Source organism: Camellia sinensis, chromosome 2 (genome assembly GCF_055761805.1).
Source record: "Camellia sinensis isolate YWXY chromosome 2, ASM5576180v1, whole genome shotgun sequence".
Classification (NCBI taxonomy): Eukaryota; Viridiplantae; Streptophyta; class Magnoliopsida; order Ericales; family Theaceae; genus Camellia; species Camellia sinensis.
The window spans coordinates 144,051,254-144,070,351 of NC_138962.1; the positions used below are offsets into that span (position 1 = coordinate 144,051,254).

General features: G+C 41.9%; 1 protein-coding gene across 13 annotated transcripts in view; it reads left to right on the forward strand.

Moving 5' to 3' along the window:
- Positions 1-603: 603 nt before the first annotated feature.
- LOC114310629 (S-adenosyl-L-methionine-dependent methyltransferases superfamily protein) overlaps positions 604-19,098 on the forward strand; it is a 47,204-nt gene continuing 28,709 nt past the window's right edge. For all 13 annotated transcript variants that reach the window (XM_082915716.1, XM_082915709.1, XM_082915711.1 and 10 more), the window contains exon 1: positions 604-963. In XM_082915716.1, coding sequence (XP_082771842.1) covers positions 780-963 — 184 coding nt within the window. In that variant the 5' untranslated portion in view covers positions 604-779. The remainder of the gene's footprint in view (positions 964-19,098) is intronic.

Sequence of the window (19,098 nt, forward strand, 5' to 3'; positions counted from 1 at the left end):
ACGATATACTCGATAAACCTTACAATATCAACGGTTTAAATGATCAAAATACAATAAAAAAATACCTTTACTGAACCTCACAGTAAGACTACTATGCCATAAGACACAATAATCACCCTTAGGCCAAGTTTGGAAAGACTAAAAAAATGTACTTTTTGTCTTTTTAGACTAAAAATTGAGGTTGAAAATATGGATGTTTGGGTTAACTTTTTGACTTTTTATTGAAAAATGTGTAATAAAAAATTGTAAAAATTGATTTGTAGGGAAAAATTTGAATTGGGAGTTGTGCAGCCGTAATTGTTGACTTTGATGAATAGTGCTAACTTTTTAACTTTTTGAGTAACTTTTTGATTTTTTGACTTTTTTGAAAGTACCCAAACTTGACCTTAGTCTACAAAACACACGCACACGCTTCATTATGGGTGTTTTAATAGATTAAATTTTTTATATTTAAGCAGATGATTAAATATTTTTGTAGTTATATGTGATATTTATTAAAAAAAAATAAAATAATTAATGAAATATTTTATTTTATTAATTATTTTAATTTATTTTATCTTTTAATAAATTTTAGAGAAAGAGAAAGAGAGGGAGAAGGAAAAAAAAAAAAACACGAAGCAGCCCAAACCCAACTTGCCAAACAGCCCCCATCACTCTCCTAAAACCAAAATCCAAACAGAAACACCCGAATTCACCCTCACCAACCACAAACTGCTACGCACAAACGCCAACAGAGAGAGAGAGAGGGGGCCGCCGCCATCGCCGCCAGCAAATCAAACATGTACAGAGACGTGTCGGCATGCAACACATACAATTACGGCGACGCCCTCTACTGGGACGCTCGTTACATTCAGGAAGGCGGTTCCTTCGACTGGTACCAGCGTTACTCTGCCCTAGGCCCCTTCGTCCGCAAGTACTTCCCCACCTCTTCTCGCGTCCTCATGGTCGGTTGTGGCAATGCCGGTAATCTCAATCCCCCCCTCTCTCTCTCTTGTGCTTTGAAATTTCGATCTAATTCTTCCCTTGAATCTGCAAATTTAGGGGTTTTTCTATGTAGTTTGTGTAGACCTTGTTTTCTGTAAAGGCTGTTTAATTAAGTTTTGTAAGAGAGAAAATAAAATTGAAGTTTTTTGGCAGCTGTGCTATTTAATTTCTATGAACTTGGATGCTTGATCATGCCAGATAACTGAATACCACTGTTTGAGTGGATTGTTTTCTGGAAATTAGAATGTCAATTTCCCAATTTTCTGTCCCGGTTGTCGTCCCTCGTTCCCGTTTTCTTAGTAACCAAACGGATTTTCCCTTGTCCTTTTTAATTGTATTGAGGAAGACTGTATTTTTAATGGTTTCATTCAATAAGCAATGAATTTCAAAATTGTAAGTTAGCATATTAAGCATTGACGAGTCATGCCGGAACATAAAAATTTATTTGCTTTTATTTTTTAAGACAATCAGTAGCCATCCTCTTGAGAATAAAGAGTAAGCCTTGTACAGTGGCTGCACCAGACATATTTGACTATTGATTTCAAACAATTCTATGCCAATTTGATTTTGGGGCTGATTGAGAAAGCTCTAAAAATGCTATGATGCATCTGTGGTGTTACCAAAACTATACAAGAACCTTTACACTTTGGAGCTCGTGTCATGAATTTTGAGGGAAAAAAAGGATTCTTATATCCATGAACAAGGACTTTGCTGACATGTATATGTATATATACATGTGTGTGTATGTATATATATACTAAAATACATGTACAACCCAAATACCAAGGGGGGCTGGGCACTTAAATGGATGATGCCTTGCTCGGTTTTTATGTCCACAGATTCTGACAGAAGAATTGAAGCCTTTAATTTTTTTTTTTGGTATGTAAAATATTTAAGCCTGCAATTCTTATTTGTCTTGAATATTGTGGGTGTTTGAGAAGTTGCTATTTTAGTAGTCTATTTTAAGTGGTGTTTTGGAAGTCTTGAACTTGTGTTTTTTTTGATTTTTTTTAACAAAAAGACAAACTTTTTGCAAAATTAAAAAAAACACATCCAAACAAAATATCACATCCAACTCCATAATCATTTCACTTTTTTTCTCACAAACACCACCTCCAACCACAAAAAACCCAACTATCTTCCCAAACGCAAAATTTTTTTTCTCCAATAATATCCTACAATTAAAAAAACCTACATAAAAACTCACTTCCCAAAAACCCACTTAGTAGGCTAAAATTTTTGTGTTTGGGAAGATGATTGGATTTTTTTTTGTAGTTGGATGTGATGTTTGTGAGAAAAAAAGTAAAATGATTATGGGTTTGATGTTACATTTGATCGTATTAGCTATTTTAGCCTATTTTGTTTTTTTTTATAGATTTTAGCCTAAAAAAGGCTAAAAACTTTCTTGCCAAACACCCCCATCATGTCATTAGAGAAGGTAAGTAAATATTGAAGCCTCTAATTCATTTTTGGGACATTCTAACATACACACCCTTGTAAAGGGTGTACGGTATGCACCCTTAGTTATGCCATTTTCTTGTTTAGCTATGACTAATTTTCTTCTTTAGTTATGAATCAAAAGTTCTTTAGTTATGCCTCATGCTGTGTTTAGTTGTGACTTTTTTTTTAGTTATGACTTAGAAAATATGAAGTTATGCCATTTTCTTATTTAGTTATTGAGAGGGTGATTTTTTGGGAAAAATTGGGCCGAGCTGGGAGTTGGGCTATGCGGCCCAAAGTATGAAAGAATTGGTAAGAAGTCGTAGTGTTATTTCGACCCCAGTAGAGGTATAGATACTCCGGCCCAGGAGAAGTGAAGTTATTCCGGCCCAGGAAAGGTGCGGTTACTTCGGTTCAAGAATATGCAAAGCTACTCCGGTCTGGAGTTAACTAGAGTTGGACCGGTCTTGGAGTTATACCGGTCTTACAATTATACCGGTTGCATACCGGTAGTTCGGTCCAGACATACCACGGGCTGAACAGGGACAGCCGAGATAGGGAGTTCTAGGAGAGGACCGAACTAAGGATAGTTCGGTCTTCTGTGGCTCTACATAGGCAAGCTTATTTCGGCCATGTGGTAGTTCGGCCGTGGTAAAAACCATCCCACTTGGTTTAAGCAGTGGGGGAGGGTGTAAAAGGATAAACATTATCCTTAGGAGTATGAATCCTAGGAGGACTCTGCATGGAGAAGTAAGAGTCCCACTAGGATTGTGCCACTCGAAATCTATAAAAGCTCACGAACATCACCTTGGAGGAGGTAATTGAACACAATCTTTCTAAGAATTTAGAGTTTTGTCTATTTGTCAAGTTTTCTGACTTAGGCATCGGAGAGGTTTCCGGCACACACCCGCCGGCTAGCTCACGTTTGTGTTTTCAGGTGACAAAGCGACGTCGTACGGAGGAGCGTGGACTTGGTCAACAGGATTATACGAGGAGAATTATTTCCTCCCCGTACAATTGGCGCCGTTTGTGGGAAGAACAGACAAGAACGAAACCTCTTGACTAAGCTTCTCCTTTTCTCATCCAATGGCACACATTGAAGACTTGCCGCAGTCCGCCGTCGACGGACTAACTCCTGAAGGGGGTGCAAGGCGTGAAGGATTACCTTCTGTCCCTCCCATGGCGGACTTGGAACCCCAAAGACATACCTCCAGGAGGGATACTAGGGGAAGACGGACTCACAGCCCCCGTCAGTCCCATTCTCAAAGTCCCGACAGACAAAGACGGAGGATTGACTCTCAAGCTCTGGAAGAACGCGTGAAAGAACAAGATGAATTAATAAAGAGGATGGCGGCGGACATGGAAGCATTAAAACGCCAGATGAAGACTAAAGATGTGGCGACAGGAGAGGGGCGCAAGCACAAGACGCCCCCTCGCCACTCAGAGAATCGTAGTAGGAATACTACACCCTCCCAAGGAGAGAGCAGAAGCCTCAGGACAGGCGACACTCATTCCTTATCTTCCAGGACTCGTCACTCCAGGTCTGAGAGGACGAGATCCGAAAGATCATATACTGAAGGAAGCACGTATTGGCCTTCACATTCACACCGAACCAGATCTAGACAAACAGAATTGCCCAGGTCATCCGACTTACGAACCGTGCTTGAAGAAAAAGCACGATGCAAGGAGGATGCCAGGGCAAGGGATCCACACCGAGTCTCGGCCTTACAACGGTTGGCTCCTCGGACGCATGGAAGCGTCGAGGTTGGAATGCCAATACCGCAATCGGCCTACGAACCAATGGACAAAGCATTGGCAAGACTACAGACTTCGCCGTTTGTTCCGGCAATCGAAAACGCGCCCCTACCATCAGGCTTCCTTCAGCCGAAATTCACTACCTATGAGGGGAAGACGGACCCGTATTCACACTTAAGCCACTTTCGCCAAGTCATGGCTGTGTACAGGCGAAACGAGGCCTTAATGTGTATACTCTTCCCGTCAAGCCTTGGCGACCTTGGCTTGACTTGGTTCGAAAAGCTCCCAGAGGGCAGCATAGCCTCCTGGGCCCAATTGGCAGAAGCGTTCGTAACAAGGTTTCGAACAAACACAAAAACCCCGGTGGAGATCGACCAGCTACTCTCCATCGACATGGGTGAAAAAGAGACCCTCAGATCTTACAACAGTCGCTACTGGGAGACATTCAACCAGATTGGAGACTGCCCCACCAATCTAGCCATTGCACAATATAAAAAAGGCCTTCCAGTCGGGAATAGACTGAGGGACTCGATCACCATGACACCACCCCTTACCATGGAAGCCCTGATGGAGAGAGTGCATCAGCACATCAGGGTAGAAGAGGAAGGCGCACGTGCCAAAGCAAAATCTAGTGCAGCCACAATACCAGAAAAGAAGACCTCAGCAAAGGTCAATACAGTAGATCGACAGAATAAAAACGGGCGTGGCAAACGAGATAACGGGGAAGACCCAGATAAAAGATGGTTAAGAATCCGCACTGCCATAACAACGGTGTTCAAGAAACCAATATATCGGATTCTGAGCGAGATAAAAGACGAGCCTTTCGTCAAGTGGCCAGCCAAGCTAGGGGAAGCTCAGAAAGATTACGACGACAGATCACGGTGCACCTTCCACAAAGAAAAGGGGCACCGAACTGAGAATTGCACACCGTTAAGACAACACTTGGAAGAGTTGGTGGCAGCAGGCCACTTGGACAAATATATTGAAGGAGGGACGCAACCAGCCCTCTAAGACCATAATAACCATCCCAATGGAACGCCGCTCGACGCACCACCTCAAGGCATTATTAATGTAATTCATGGAGTTTTTGAACCTGAGCGCGTATGCGAGCTCAGAGGTTCAATCAAGAAGGCTGAGCACTTTAGGGAAGTGTTAAGTGCCCAACCTGCCATCAAGAAGGGGAAGAAGGAGGCAACAAATGTTATGTCCTTTTCGGATAAGGACTTGGATCGAATATACTGTCCTCATAACGATGCCCTGGTCGTCACTCTCCGAGTCAAAGATTTTGACGTCAAGCGGATTCTGATTGACCAAGGTAGTTCATGTGAGATCATGTACTACGAAACATTCAAGCAACTGAAGCTGCAAGACAAAGACTTGGCGCCTGCAGTTTCTCCCCTAATTGGATTCAACTCCATGCCAGAGTGGCCTGTCGGCAAAATAATCCTTCCAGTCAGAGCAGGAAGTGTAACAAAACAAGTAGAGTTCTGGGTGTTAAAAGTCCCCTCCACCTACAACATCATCCTAGGCAGAACATGGTTGCATGCCATGCGATCGGTGGCATCATCTTACCACCAAGTAATGAGATTCCCCAACGACGCTAGTATAATTGAAGAAGTCTATGGGGACCAGATCATGTCAAAACAATGCTTTGCCACGGTGAATGGCAGCCGTGCTGCCAAAGGATACGTTCATTCGGTGAAGGAGCCAGAAAGTAATGAGCTATTCGCCGAAGTTGGCAAAACGGCAGATCAGAAAGCAGTGGAGGACTTGGTGGAGGTAAAAATAGATGAGAAGAACCCGGATAAGTTCTTCTTGCTTGGCTCATCGTTGTCCAGCACTGAGAGAGTAGAGGTCTTGGAATTCTTGACTTCTAATATCGAAGTGTTTGCCTGGACGCCTTACGACATGCCAGGTATTGATCCAAACTTCATCAGTCACCAACTCAATGTCCACCCATCCGCTAGACCAGTCATACAACGCACACGCAGATCGGCACTCCACCACGCCGAAATAGTGGCGGAAGAGGTAGGCAACCTACTGGAGGCAGGAGCAATTAGAGAAGTGCACTACCCAAGATGGATCTCCAACACAGTTGTAGTGCCAAAAAAGAATGGTAAATGGCGTGTCTGCGTCGACTACAAAACGGTCAACAAGGCCTGCCCAAAAGATAGCTTTCTTCTACCAAGGATAGATCAACTGGTGGACCTAACAGCAGGACATAACCGACTTAGCTTTCTGGATGCATACAGAGGCTACCACCAGATCGCCATGCATGAACCAGACCAAGAGGTCACGTCCTTCACAACACCAAGGGGGTTATATTGTTACAAGGTCATGCCCTTTGGCCTAAAGAACGCAGGGGCGACATTCCAACGGATGGTCACCAAGATGTTTGAACCATTGTTAGGCAGAACAATGGAGGCTTACATCGACAACATGGTGGTCAAAAGCAAGGATGAGAATGACCATCTTAAAGATCTAGGCGAGATGTTCCAGATCCTAAAGAAACACAAGTTGCGCCTCAATGCGTCCAAATGCGCATTCGGAGTTGGATCTGGCAAATTCTTGGGCTTCCTGGTGACCAACCGAGGTATTGAAGCAGACCCCTCTCAAATCAAAGCAATCCAGGAGTTGGAGAGACCAAACTCAGTCAAAGAAGTGCAGCATCTCACTGGTATGGCAGCTGCGCTTAACCGGTTCATAAGCAGGTCATCAGACAGACTACGACCGTTCTTCCAAGCTTTAAAGGCCAAGTTTGAGTGGGATGAAGAATGCGACCAAGCTCTGGAAAGCTTGAAGGAATACATGTCTTCCCCACCACTACTTGTTACTCCAGTACCTGGTGAAGAACTCTTTTTGTACCTAGCAGTCTCTCAGCACGCAGTTAGCGCAGTGTTGGTTCGTGCAGAAGGAATACAACACTTGCCCATCTTTTATGTCAGCAAGACATTGTTAGGAGCCGAAACAAGGTACTTACCCTTGGAGAAACTAGCATTGGCATTAATGATGGCCTCCAGAAAATTGGCACACTACTTTCATGCCCACACCATAGTCGTCCTCACAGCTTTTCCACTAAAAGCTTTGTTTGAGAGGGCAAACTTTTCTGGGCGCGTCTTGAAGTGGGCAGTAGAATTGGGACAATACGATATCAAGTTCCAACCCAGAACCGCAATAAAGGCCCAGTCATTGGCGGACTTCGTCGCAGAGTTTACTCCTGGTAGTCATCACATCTGCCCAGTCGACCTAACTGATACAACCGAACTAGGGACGGAAGTTGACGCCGGAATAGCGCAACCCCTAGCAGTTAGCACTCAGTCAGACTCCAAGGCAGACCAAACTAAAGAGAGCAAGGAAGAAATAAACAGAGGCTCACCAACAGTTCAAACAGAGGACGAAGGACAGACAGCCAACATGGACCTTGAAGAAAACACCATCCTTGACCCCACGACATCATCTGACCCCTCCACTTGCTGGAAGTTATTTGTTGGAGAGATGTGGAAACTCTTTGTGGATGGAGCATCCAACCGACATGGTGCAGGACTGGGCATAGTCCTCATCTCTCCAGACGGCCTGGTGATAGAACAAGCAATCAACCTTGGCTTTCCAGCATCCAACAATGAAGCGGAGTATGAGGCGCTTCTCGCAGGACTCAAATCAGCATACCACATGAAGGCCACCGAACTAATGGTGTACAGTGACTCTCTACTGGTAGTAAACCAAATCTCTGGCGAATACGAAGCAAAGGATGACAGAATGTCCAAGTACCAAAAGTTAGTCAGAACAGAGATTAAGAAGTTTGATGTAGTAAGGATAGAACAAATTGGCAGGGAGGAAAACAGCCGAGCGGACGAACTAGCAGGCCTTGCCTCAATGGCAGATACATCAATCCCTCTTCCATTACTCATCGACTTTTTACCAAGACCAAGCATAGAAGACCCCGAAGCGGAAGAAGTATGTTGCACAGAATTAGGCCCTTCATGGATGGATCCCATCATCCTATTCCTAAAAGACGGCATCCTACCAGAAGAGAAAAAAGAAGCCAACAGAATAAGGGCGAAGTCACAGCGGTTTTGGCTATCTCCATCTTTGGCATTATACAAGAAGTCATTCTCTGGACCTTACCTCAAGTGCGTTCATCCCAGCAAAGTAGAAGCATTCTTGTTCGAAATACACGAAGGGGTGTGTGGAAGTCATCAAGGGGGAAGGTCGCTCGCTTACAGGGCTATTTCGCAAGGATATTGGTGGCCATATATGCAAGCAGACTCAGAAAAATATGTGAAGAAGTGTGAGAAATGCCAAAAATTCGCACACCAAATACATCAACCAGCCAGAGAACTCCTACCATTGACTAGCCCATGGCCTTTCGCAATGTGGGGGTTGGACATTGTAGGACCGCTTCCAACAGCGCCCGGCGGTAGGAAGTTCTTTCTCGCGGCAACAGACTACTTCACAAAGTGGGTTGAAGCAGAAGCATTGGCGTCAATCAAGGAAAAAGATGTGAAGAAGTTCGTCTGGCAAAACATCATCACTCGATTCGGCATACCAAAGGCCCTAATCTCAGACAATGGCACCCAATTCGACGGCAGAATTTTCAGAAGCTTTTGTGAAGAGTACAAGATAGAGTTCTACAATTCTACACCAGCATATCCTCAAGCAAATGGGCAAGCAGAAGCATCAAATAAAGTCGTCTTGGATGGACTAAAGAAAAGGCTAGAAAGGGCAAAAGGCAAGTGGGCGGATGAACTACCTCATGTTTTATGGGCTTACCGCACCACACCTCGGCGATCAACAGGAGAAACACCATTCTCCTTAGCCTACGGAATGGAAGCAGTAATCCCATTAGAAGTTGGCCTCCCCACAATTCGAAGCGAGAACTTTGATCTTGACTTAAATGGAGAAGCCATAACATTAGAACTAGACCTTACAGAAGAAAGAAGAGAAAGAGCACTGGTTCACATTGCCGGCTACCAACAAGAGTTAATCAGAAAATACAACAAAAAGGTGCATCCAAGACAATTCAAGCTAGGCGATTGGGTACTGCGCAAAGTAATGGGAAACACCTCAAACCCAGGAGATGGCAAGTTAGGCCCAAATTGGGAAGGTCCTTACAAGGTGGTTGGGTTAGCAGGCAAAGGGGCATACCACCTAGAAGACAAGGATGGCAAGGCAATCCCTAGGCCATGGAATACGGCCAATCTCAAGTTATTTTACTTTTAGCCTTTCTTTTTCAAACATATGTAATTTTTTCTTCATTCAATAAAACAAACAATTCTTTTCAGAGCAAGTTGTTATGTGTAAGAGTTAGCCTTAGTATAGATTAGGTGTACGGCAAGCATTCTATTCTAAGTTAGCCGGAAAAACTAACTTAGAGGTTGGCTGGAATAAACCAACACTCTTCCTAAGCCCTGGATGAGGACCCAGGTTGCAGGACGTTTGGTCGGAATAACCAAAAATTATTCTAAGTTAGCTGGAAAAACTAACTTAGAGGTTGGCTGGAATAAACCAACACTTGTTACTCTTCAGCCGAAGTAAGTGCATGGCTGAAGAGTGGTTGGCTGGAATAAACCAACACTTGTTACTCTTCAGCCGAAGTAAGTGCAAGGCTGAAGAGTGGTTGGCTGGAATAAACCAACACTTGTTACTCTTCAGCCGAAGTAAGTGCAAGGCTGAAGAGTGGTTGGCTGGAATAAACCAACACTTGTTGCTCTCCAGCCGAAGTAAGTGCATGGCTGCAACTGGATTGGCTGGATTAAACACTTCCTACTCCTCAGCCGAAGTGATTATATCGGCCAAGGAGTGGTTGGCTAGTAAACATATTTTAACCAGCCAAAACCGTAATAACAGTAAAGGCATTACAAACTGTAAGCATACACATCAAAACCGGAATAAGAGCAGATAGAAGGCATCACAAAGTCTGAGCATACATTTCAAAACCGGAGTAAGAGCTAAGCAAATTCCCAATTCATTAAAAGTTCAAAGTAAATACTAAGAAGGGGCGTAGCCCGGTTACAACGGCAAAGAACAACAAAGAAAAATCAAGAAAAAAGATCTTCGATTTCGGCGTCGAAGACAGCATCGGCGTCGACCTGAAGACCGGTTCCAGGCGCAAGGACGCTTTCAGTAGGAAGAGTGGTTTCGGCTGGAGCCACGGTTTCACTTGGTTGATCAATAGCTAAATCTTCCACCATGGGCTCCGACCGAACTACTTGATCCGCATTAACAACCGGAGTATCCTCAGGGGCAGAGTCTTCGTCAGAGTCTTCATCGACTGAGCCCTCAAGAAACTGCTGTTGCATGGCATGGGCGTATTCCATCAGTGAGTTCGGTATAAAGTAGGCTGGAGGGTCGAAAACCTCGGTCTGAGGATCATGACCGAGCTTCTCAACGGCTCCCCTCCAGTCGCACTTAAAGAAAAGCGACTTGGCAGCATTGCATTGTTGGGCATAAGCATCCTCTGCTCTCTTGAAGCCTTGTTTGTCAGCTTCCTTTGCCTTCGCTTTTATTTCGGCATCTTTCTTTCTTTTGAGCTTCACCAGCTCGCGCAGGTATTTGTCCTTCAGAGCTATGGCAGTCTTCTGCCTCTCTGCCTCAGCCGAACTAACCAGTCCGGTCAGTCTGCTGTTCTCAGCCTGAAGCTCGGCCATCTGCTTCTTGATTTCTTCTACTTCGGCTGACTTCACTTCGGCTTCTGCAACAGCATCCCTTGCCGTCCTTCTGAGTTCCAGCACCTTCTTGTGAGCATTGTAGTTTTTTTGAATTGCCTGGCAAAAAAACGAGGACTCACCATGAGCCGAAATAAAAGATAACAAAATTAGACAGAAAAATAGACAGAACGGCGTACCAGGATCATGGACTTCGTTGCAGACCGAATAGACTTTAATTCGGTGTTTAGCTGCTTTTTGTGGTGCTCCATATCCTTGGGGAGGCACACACTCTTGGCCAAACTAAAGGCCAACTCGTGATCTTTTTCGGCGACAACCGAATCAGCATCCACGACATCTCGGTTTTTAAAAGTCAATTTTGGTACCCAACTGGTGGAAGTTCGGTCGGTGGGTTCCGGTTGGGGGCTCGGTGGCAAGATTGGTGGAATAGAAGTCTCATCTTCATCAACCAAGCTTGGTTCAGACTCACTGGTTCGGACGCGCTTAGTTCGGCGCGATGAAGACGGTTGTTGAGAGGGAAGGGCCACAACGGCAGGCTGCGTTTGACTGGGTGCCGGTACTTCGGGCCTGCTTGTTTCGGTCAGAAGCGCCCTTAGCCTGTTCTTTTTGGCCATTTCCTCTTCAGCGGTTAGAGGAATTAATCTTATTTGGGGCAAGTTTGGGTCCGGTGCTGGTGCTTCCTCAAGAAGGAAATCGGTTACTTTTGCTTTTCGGCGACCGCTATACCGGTAGGTCGGCTCAAAGTTTAGAAGCTTTGCCCAACTCCTTTCCTTCACCCGTAGTGCGGCTCGCAAAATCGCAAGGTTGGGGTAGCTATATAAAGAACGGAGGTGGGCGAAATCTGCAAGAGAAGAACTGTTAGTTCGGTTAATGGAAAAAAAACCGAAATAAAATACAAGGAAGAAGACCGAAGTCAAATTACCGGGCTCTCCCTTTTTCCAATTTATAGGCCGGCCAGGAATTTGGGCTTGGAAATCCTCAAAGTTCCCAGAGACCCAGAAAAAGTCATCGTCATTAAGGTCTTTGTCCGGTGTATGTTTAACTATCTTCTCTCGGCGGCGGCGAATCCTAAGGTAATAGACCCACCCAGCATCTTTTGAACCGATGGAGTATTGATGCAAAATTTCAGCCAGACCGAGGTTTAGTCCGGTTTGGTGGTTCAGTGCGGCTACTCCCATTATAATGCGGTATGTATTGGTGGACAGTTGGGTGGGGCATAGTCTAGTCTGCTTAAGGAATTCACAGATCAACGGTTGGACAGGGAACCGTAGTCCGGTTTCTATTATGGATTGAAGGGTAAAGGGGACGAAGCCTTCGTTTTCCCAAGGAATGACATCTTTTTTGGCTAACTCCAGATGGACGTCTTCAGGAATATGGTAATCTTTCCTAAATTCGGCCATGCCACCAGGGGTCTTAACTAGATACCTATACTTACCCAGCTGGTGTATAATTTACTAATAACTTATACCGGTGCAAAAATCGTGCTCAGAAGCTCGGTTGAGCGCACGCAGGAGTGCCTGGGTAACCTAAGTCTGCAAAGTAGAAAACAGAGGGGGTTAAAGCACTGATCGTTGGACCGTGCCACAATTTAAAAGCAAGGTATTAGAGCCCTACTTCGGCCTCAAAGACTAGTTCTATCTCGGTTCAACAAAAAGGTTGATAGCCCGGTTTGAGTGGTTTGCTCGGTAGACCGGCTTAACGTCTAGGGGCAGCTTTCTGAGTTCGGTCTAAAAAACTAAGAAAGCTGGTTTAGCCCCAAGGCCTAAATCGGTTGCAGTAAGAATAAAGTTACTTCGGTTGAACCTCCAGGGGCGGCTTTTCTGAGTTCGGTTTAGGAACCAAGAAAGCCGGCCTGACCCCTAAAAAGCTTAGTTCGGTTGAAAACCGAGGTGCCTAGTTTGGCATGTTCAGATTTCGTTTTCATTTCGGTTTAAGTAAAACAGAAGGTTATTTTTTGAAGCCACTGTTGTCTCTACAAGTTCTAGTTCGGCTATTGACTGAAGTGATCTACCTATTTGGGGCAAACATGAACCTAGTTCGGTTGCTATGTGATTTTGGATCTAAGATTGGTTTTCTACATATTGTTCATACACACATGGAGTTCTACTGGTTTTTTCATAAAAATACAGAGGCAAAAGCAACAAATGAAAGAAAGTGTTTGCACAAAGCACACAAAACAAGTTATACAGTTGCATAAAACGAATGTGGAAGCAAAAACAAGAAGGGAAAGTGGATTTGCTCACCTGGTTAAAAGAAGGAAGCTGGGAAATGAAGGCAGTAGCAGCGATGGAGGCACGAACACAGCAAGAACACAGAGAGAGAAGATGAAGAAATGGCAAAGGTAAAGGGACCTAGCCTCAGGAATGGTTTTTGCCCAAAATTTGGGCGGGACTGTTCAAAATGCACGAAGCACGAAGACGGCGTGACAGCCGTCCTTAACCAACCAAAACGTGCCACGTGTATACGGAAAGGGAAGCGTTACAGTCGTGATTGAAGAGACGTTTTGACCGGACAGAGTGAAGCCCTACGTACAATTAGCTCGGCTGGAGAGGCTAAAGGGTTTTTAGCTCAGCTGGAGAGACTTAATAAACTTCAGCTCGGTTGGTAGACTGGTAATCCCAATCACGCTGTGCGGATGGAATTAAGGGGCAATTGAGAGGGTGATTTTTTGGGAAAAATTGGGCCGAGCTGGGAGTTGGGCTATGCGGCCCAAAGTATGAAAGAATTGGTAAGAAGTCGTAGTGTTATTTCGACCCCAGTAGAGGTATAGATACTCCGGCCCAGGAGAAGTGAAGTTATTCCGGCCCAGGAAAGGTGCGGTTACTTCGGTTCAAGAATATGCAAAGCTACTCCGGTCTGGAGTTAACTAGAGTTGGACCGGTCTTGGAGTTATACCGGTCTTACAATTATACCGGTTGCATACCGGTAGTTCGGTCCAGACATACCACGGGCTGAACAGGGACAGCCAAGATAGGGAGTTCTAGGAGAGGACCGAACTAAGGATAGTTCGGCCTTCTGTGGCTCTACATAGGCAAGCTTATTTCGGCCATGTGGTAGTTCGGCCGTGGTAAAAACCATCCCACTTGGTTTAAGCAGTGGGGGAGGGTGTAAAAGGATAAACATTATCCTTAGGAGTATGAATCCTAGGAGGACTCTGCATGGAGAAGTAAGAGTCTCACTAGGATTGTGCCACTCGAAATCTATAAAAGCTCACGAACATCACCTTGGAGGAGGTAATTGAACACAATCTTTCTAAGAATTTAGAGTTTTGTCTATTTGTCAAGTTTTCTGACTTAGGCATCGGAGAGGTTTCCGGCACACACCCGCCGGCTAGCTCACGTTTGTGTTTTCAGGTGACAAAGTGACGTCGTACGGAGGAGCGTGGACTTGGTCAACAGGATTATACGAGGAGAATTATTTCCTCCCCGTACAGTTATAAAGTACAGATAGTACACACCCTGGTTCGCTTTTATTTTTTGGTACCTTTTCTTGTGGAGCCAAAGCTAGTTTATGCTTCTAATGGGTTAACTTTTTTGTTTTGTTGCTTTGAATCTACCATGAAAAAAGTTGATTCATGCAAATGGCTGTCTATAATTTTAAGGGAAGAAGTAATATATGCTTCTCAAGGAAGTACGGGTGTGGGTGCGAGTACGGTATAAGTACGAGTGCAGGTACGCCGGTTCGGCAAAACTCAAAAAAAGTATGATACGGGTACGGCTACGGTACGCCGATATATATATATATATATATATTTGATATAATTATGGTTAAATGATCCAACCTACAAATTAAAATTAAAATTAAATATCAAAACTAAGAAGAGAACTACTCATTTTCCTATAATTTAAAATCATTAAGAGTTAAAAATGTGAAATCTCTCACTTTGACATGTTATGCACTGTGAATTTGTTATCATAATTTATTTTTAAAATCTTTCTTTTTGCTCTCATCAATTTGCTATTTTTATAGGGTGAGACCAAAGAAATAACAGGAGACCAAAGAAGATTTAAAGTTAATTGCCAACAGTAAAGGAAAAAAAATTCTCAATTGAGGCAGGTTGTCAATTGCAATTTGCATAATACATAAAATTGCATCATTTCCAACCATTACTAATCAACTAATACCGTATCAATTTTTAATATTTTGTGTATAAACTTTAAAAGTTTGTTATGATTAAAGATTTTATAAAGAAATTTTAGGAGGATCTGAAGCAAAAGCATAATGCATAGTCATACGTAGAACTGCCATTTATGGGCCTTGTTATTTTTTTTGTTCAAATTGCTTTTTAAAAATATCAAAATCATTTGCTGATATGCTTATATAATTCATACAAATAGACAGGACAGTAGAGAAACATCAAAATTGCTGATCTGCAAGGGCACTAAAAAAAAAAATAAAAAATTGCTGATCTGCAAAAAAAAAAAAAAAAGAGGCCGCGGCGTACCCACGCCGTACACGAATGAACCAAACGTACCGGACCCCTTTTTTCCGTACCCGGTACGCGTACCCATGGCGTACCCACGCCGTACCCAAATGAACCAAACGTACCGGACCCCCTTTTGCCGTACCCGGTACGCGTGCAGTCGTACTGGTACACGTACCTATACCCGGTAAGTACCCGGTACTTGTACGGCACTATTTTTGGAGTACCTGTACTTCATAGCTTGGGTCACTTGTAACCGTTGGGAAAGATTGGAAGAATGTATCAAACTTGTGGAAAACTTATTGAACTTGTCCATGTATCGATAGAAGGACAATATTTAGTCTTCTGTTGACTGATTAATGGTAATTGTATTCAAAGCTAGTAGTTTACTAGGGGATATAAGGCTCTAGGATACCCAATTTGTATGAAGAGAAAGATATTACCCTCTAATCTCTGAATGAGACAGCTTTGATCATTACAGCGTAATAAGTCATGGTTAATGTAGTTGACCAAGTTAAACTGTATAGGTAAATTCATGAACTTGACCATTCTTCTCTCTCTCTTTCTCTCTTAAGCGAAACTTTAAAATTAGGAGAAGGGGACTCGAGCCCTGCCCCATGAATTGAAGCACACGGCAAGAATCACAAAGGCACACGATTAGATGATCCTTTTCTTAACCAGCAGAGTGTACAAAAAGCAATCACTAACATGGCCATTTTTGGGTAAGTAGAGAAAAAAAAAAAGGTAAAAAAACTTCTTTTACATCTGAATTGCTAGAACAATATGTTCTAAATTGAAGATGCTTTTGAACTGGTATAATACTATGTTACCAAAAACATTAATACCCTGGTGAATTATGTATTGGTACGAATGTTCCGAAACATGGTACACTTCCAATCCGAAATGGTAAATCTAGTGATCTAAAGCGATCTCAAAATTTTTTTCTAATATATTTCCTTTAATTTTTTCTTAGGAGAAAAAAACTAAATATCTGAATTAAAATCTAAGATGAGTTTAGTTTTGATAAGACAAAACATGAAAAATGAGTCATAATGCTCATAAAAATATTTTGCTACATGAAAAAAAAAAAAAATTACATTTTCTTGGATGCCTAATAGTTAAAAAAAAAATAACTCTAGAAGTACCTTAAATTCTTAAGTGTAATATATACAAGTCTACCCCTATCGTATCATATTTGAGAGCATGTGGCGTACCACGTTCTCGTTCCCCTTCCCTTTCCCGTTCTCGTTCCCATTCCACATATTGGAACGGTCCACGTTCCATGTAACATAGGTATAATATCTATTGTAACAACCATGTGATGGGTATTGCGCTTCTTTTCTATCATATTAGTCCCTCCAACCATGTGATGGGTATTATGCTTCTTTTCTATCATATTAGTCCCTCCCTTGTCTTGAATTATGAGTTCATCTTGTTACAAACAAGAAGCTCTTCGTTACATTCTAATAAAAAGTGGAAAAATGTTTGAGACCCCTAAAAAGTTACCCCAATTTGACCCATAATGATGTGGCATGATAGGTGTCAACTTTTGATTCGTCACATGCTCAACCATATTGGATCCAACTCCCTTGCCACATCACTTCGCGTCTAAAGTTGTGGATCTCTAGCATTTCTCTAAAGAGTGATTGAACTTTTGTAGATTAAAAATGTATGTGTAAATGTGAAATTGCTTTGTTGATTGTCTAGTTCTGTACTTGATGGATCTTTTATGGCTTGCATATTAAAGTATCCGATAACTATTTTAATTTGTAGAAAAAGAAGTAAAAATAACAACTAGTTTGAGTACCCAATGGATATATAATAGACTTTCAAATAGACTCAAATATGAGAGATTCTAAAAGTTTTGTGAAAAGGTTAGGTCAGCTAGATGACATTGTGCCAATGAACTTTGAGGACACAACAACATTCTCCACTAGATCCTATGAAGCACTGACACGCCAAAATGGGTGTTGTAGCGGTGTCGAACATGTGGCAAGGTGGGGACACGAGGACACGTTGAAGACATGGCCTGTCCCTTTATTTAATTAATTGTTCTTAGGGGACATACTGGAGACATATTGAACTAAAGACGAGGCAACTTGTTTTTTTCCCATTTTTTATAGTTTTTTTTGGTGGATGCTAGATGTTGAACGTTTATTACTCTTTGTTTCGATTTAAATAATTAATAAACGATAAGTGTTAACTTCAAAGTGTTTATATATATTGAATTAGTGTTAGTTTTTGTTAATTTTAAATGTTTGTAGATGTAATATTGATCTACATAATAACAAATAAAAATATATAAAAAATAATAATTTATTATTGTGTCCCGCTGTGTTTGTATCTTCATTTTTTTTTAAAATTATCGTGTCTGTATCCGTTAGAATCAGCATGAGCTTTCAGGGGCCTAAGTGAACCCTTAATATGGGACATCTACATTTCTACATACTTGAGGATAGAATCAGCTTAAAAAAAAAATTATTACAATAACTGTAAATTATAAAATTTAGTCTTGTTTTATATTTTAATCGTTAAAACAATAAAAATAAATTACAAAAACATAAAAAATAAAATGGAGTTACAATATCAAAAAATTAAACTAGCTGCACTATCAATTAAACATTACTGTTCTCTTCTAATTGTAAAATTGAATCAAGAGTTCCTGCTTAATATTGAATTAATTCTTTTACTTTATAGGAAATGTGATTAGATAAACAATCCAATCCATAATCCAAGAAGCAACAATTCATTCAAATTCTAGAGATTTCAATTTTCAAGCAAAGTTGACAAAGAATTGAACTAGAACCTTCTAGAGAGAATATCAAGACCTAGAAAAATTCTATCTCAGAATGGTAAATTGGGTTATGAAGAAGTTTGGTAAAGTCAAAATCAATTACGGCGAAGTTTGGTTAAGTCAAAATCAATTACTTTGGGCCCTCCACTAATAAAAAGTCTATTTTGGGTTTGGTATTTAGGGTTGGTTTGGCAATGCACTATAATAGTCAAAAAGCAAAAAAATTACTGAAAAAGTCAAAAAGTTAAAGAACTATACAAAAGGTCAAAGATTCTATTTTTCTCTATTTTTTACACATTTTTTCATAAAAAGTCAAAAAATATCCCAAACATGCTAGTTTTTTTCACCTCATATTTTAGCCAAAAAGTCAAAAAGTTACTAAAATAGCCTATTCCCAAACCAATACTGCACTTAGTTGGGTTTTGTTAAGTTAAAATCAAAATAATTGAGTGTCCACTAAAAAAATTAGTTTTGCTTTTGGATTTGGTGTTGAGGGCTGGACTTGGGTGGCTTTTGGCATGATAAAATCAAAATAATTGGGGCCTTCCATTTAATCGAGACCTAACGAAAACAATTGTGTTTAGCCTTAGTATAAGGATTGTTTCTAAATGGGGGCCCTACTTTTTAGCCAAAAGCAGCTGCTTTGCCGGCTTGCTGCCAAGGCCAGTCCTAGTGTCCGCATCCGCATCCACATTTGTGTCAGCGTTAGTGTCTGTGCTTCTTAGGTGACATCAGATCTATTTTCTCAGTCAGAGTTTTAAACATGTTTCTTAGAAACATTGACACATTTGTGTTGTCACAAAACATGGTCGTAGTGCCCTTAACAATGGCATAACCCTTGAGCATCTATTTCATCCAAAGTGATTTAATACAAAAGCTCCCAATAGCTTTGTACAGAAGAGTTTTGGAGGACAAGAAGTCCACCAAGAAAAGTAAAATGATGACGAAATTGGGTCTCACACAAAACTCTCCAATCTGTATAAATAAATAAGTAAATAAATTTATCCTACAAGTTCTCTATACTTCAAACTTCCCTA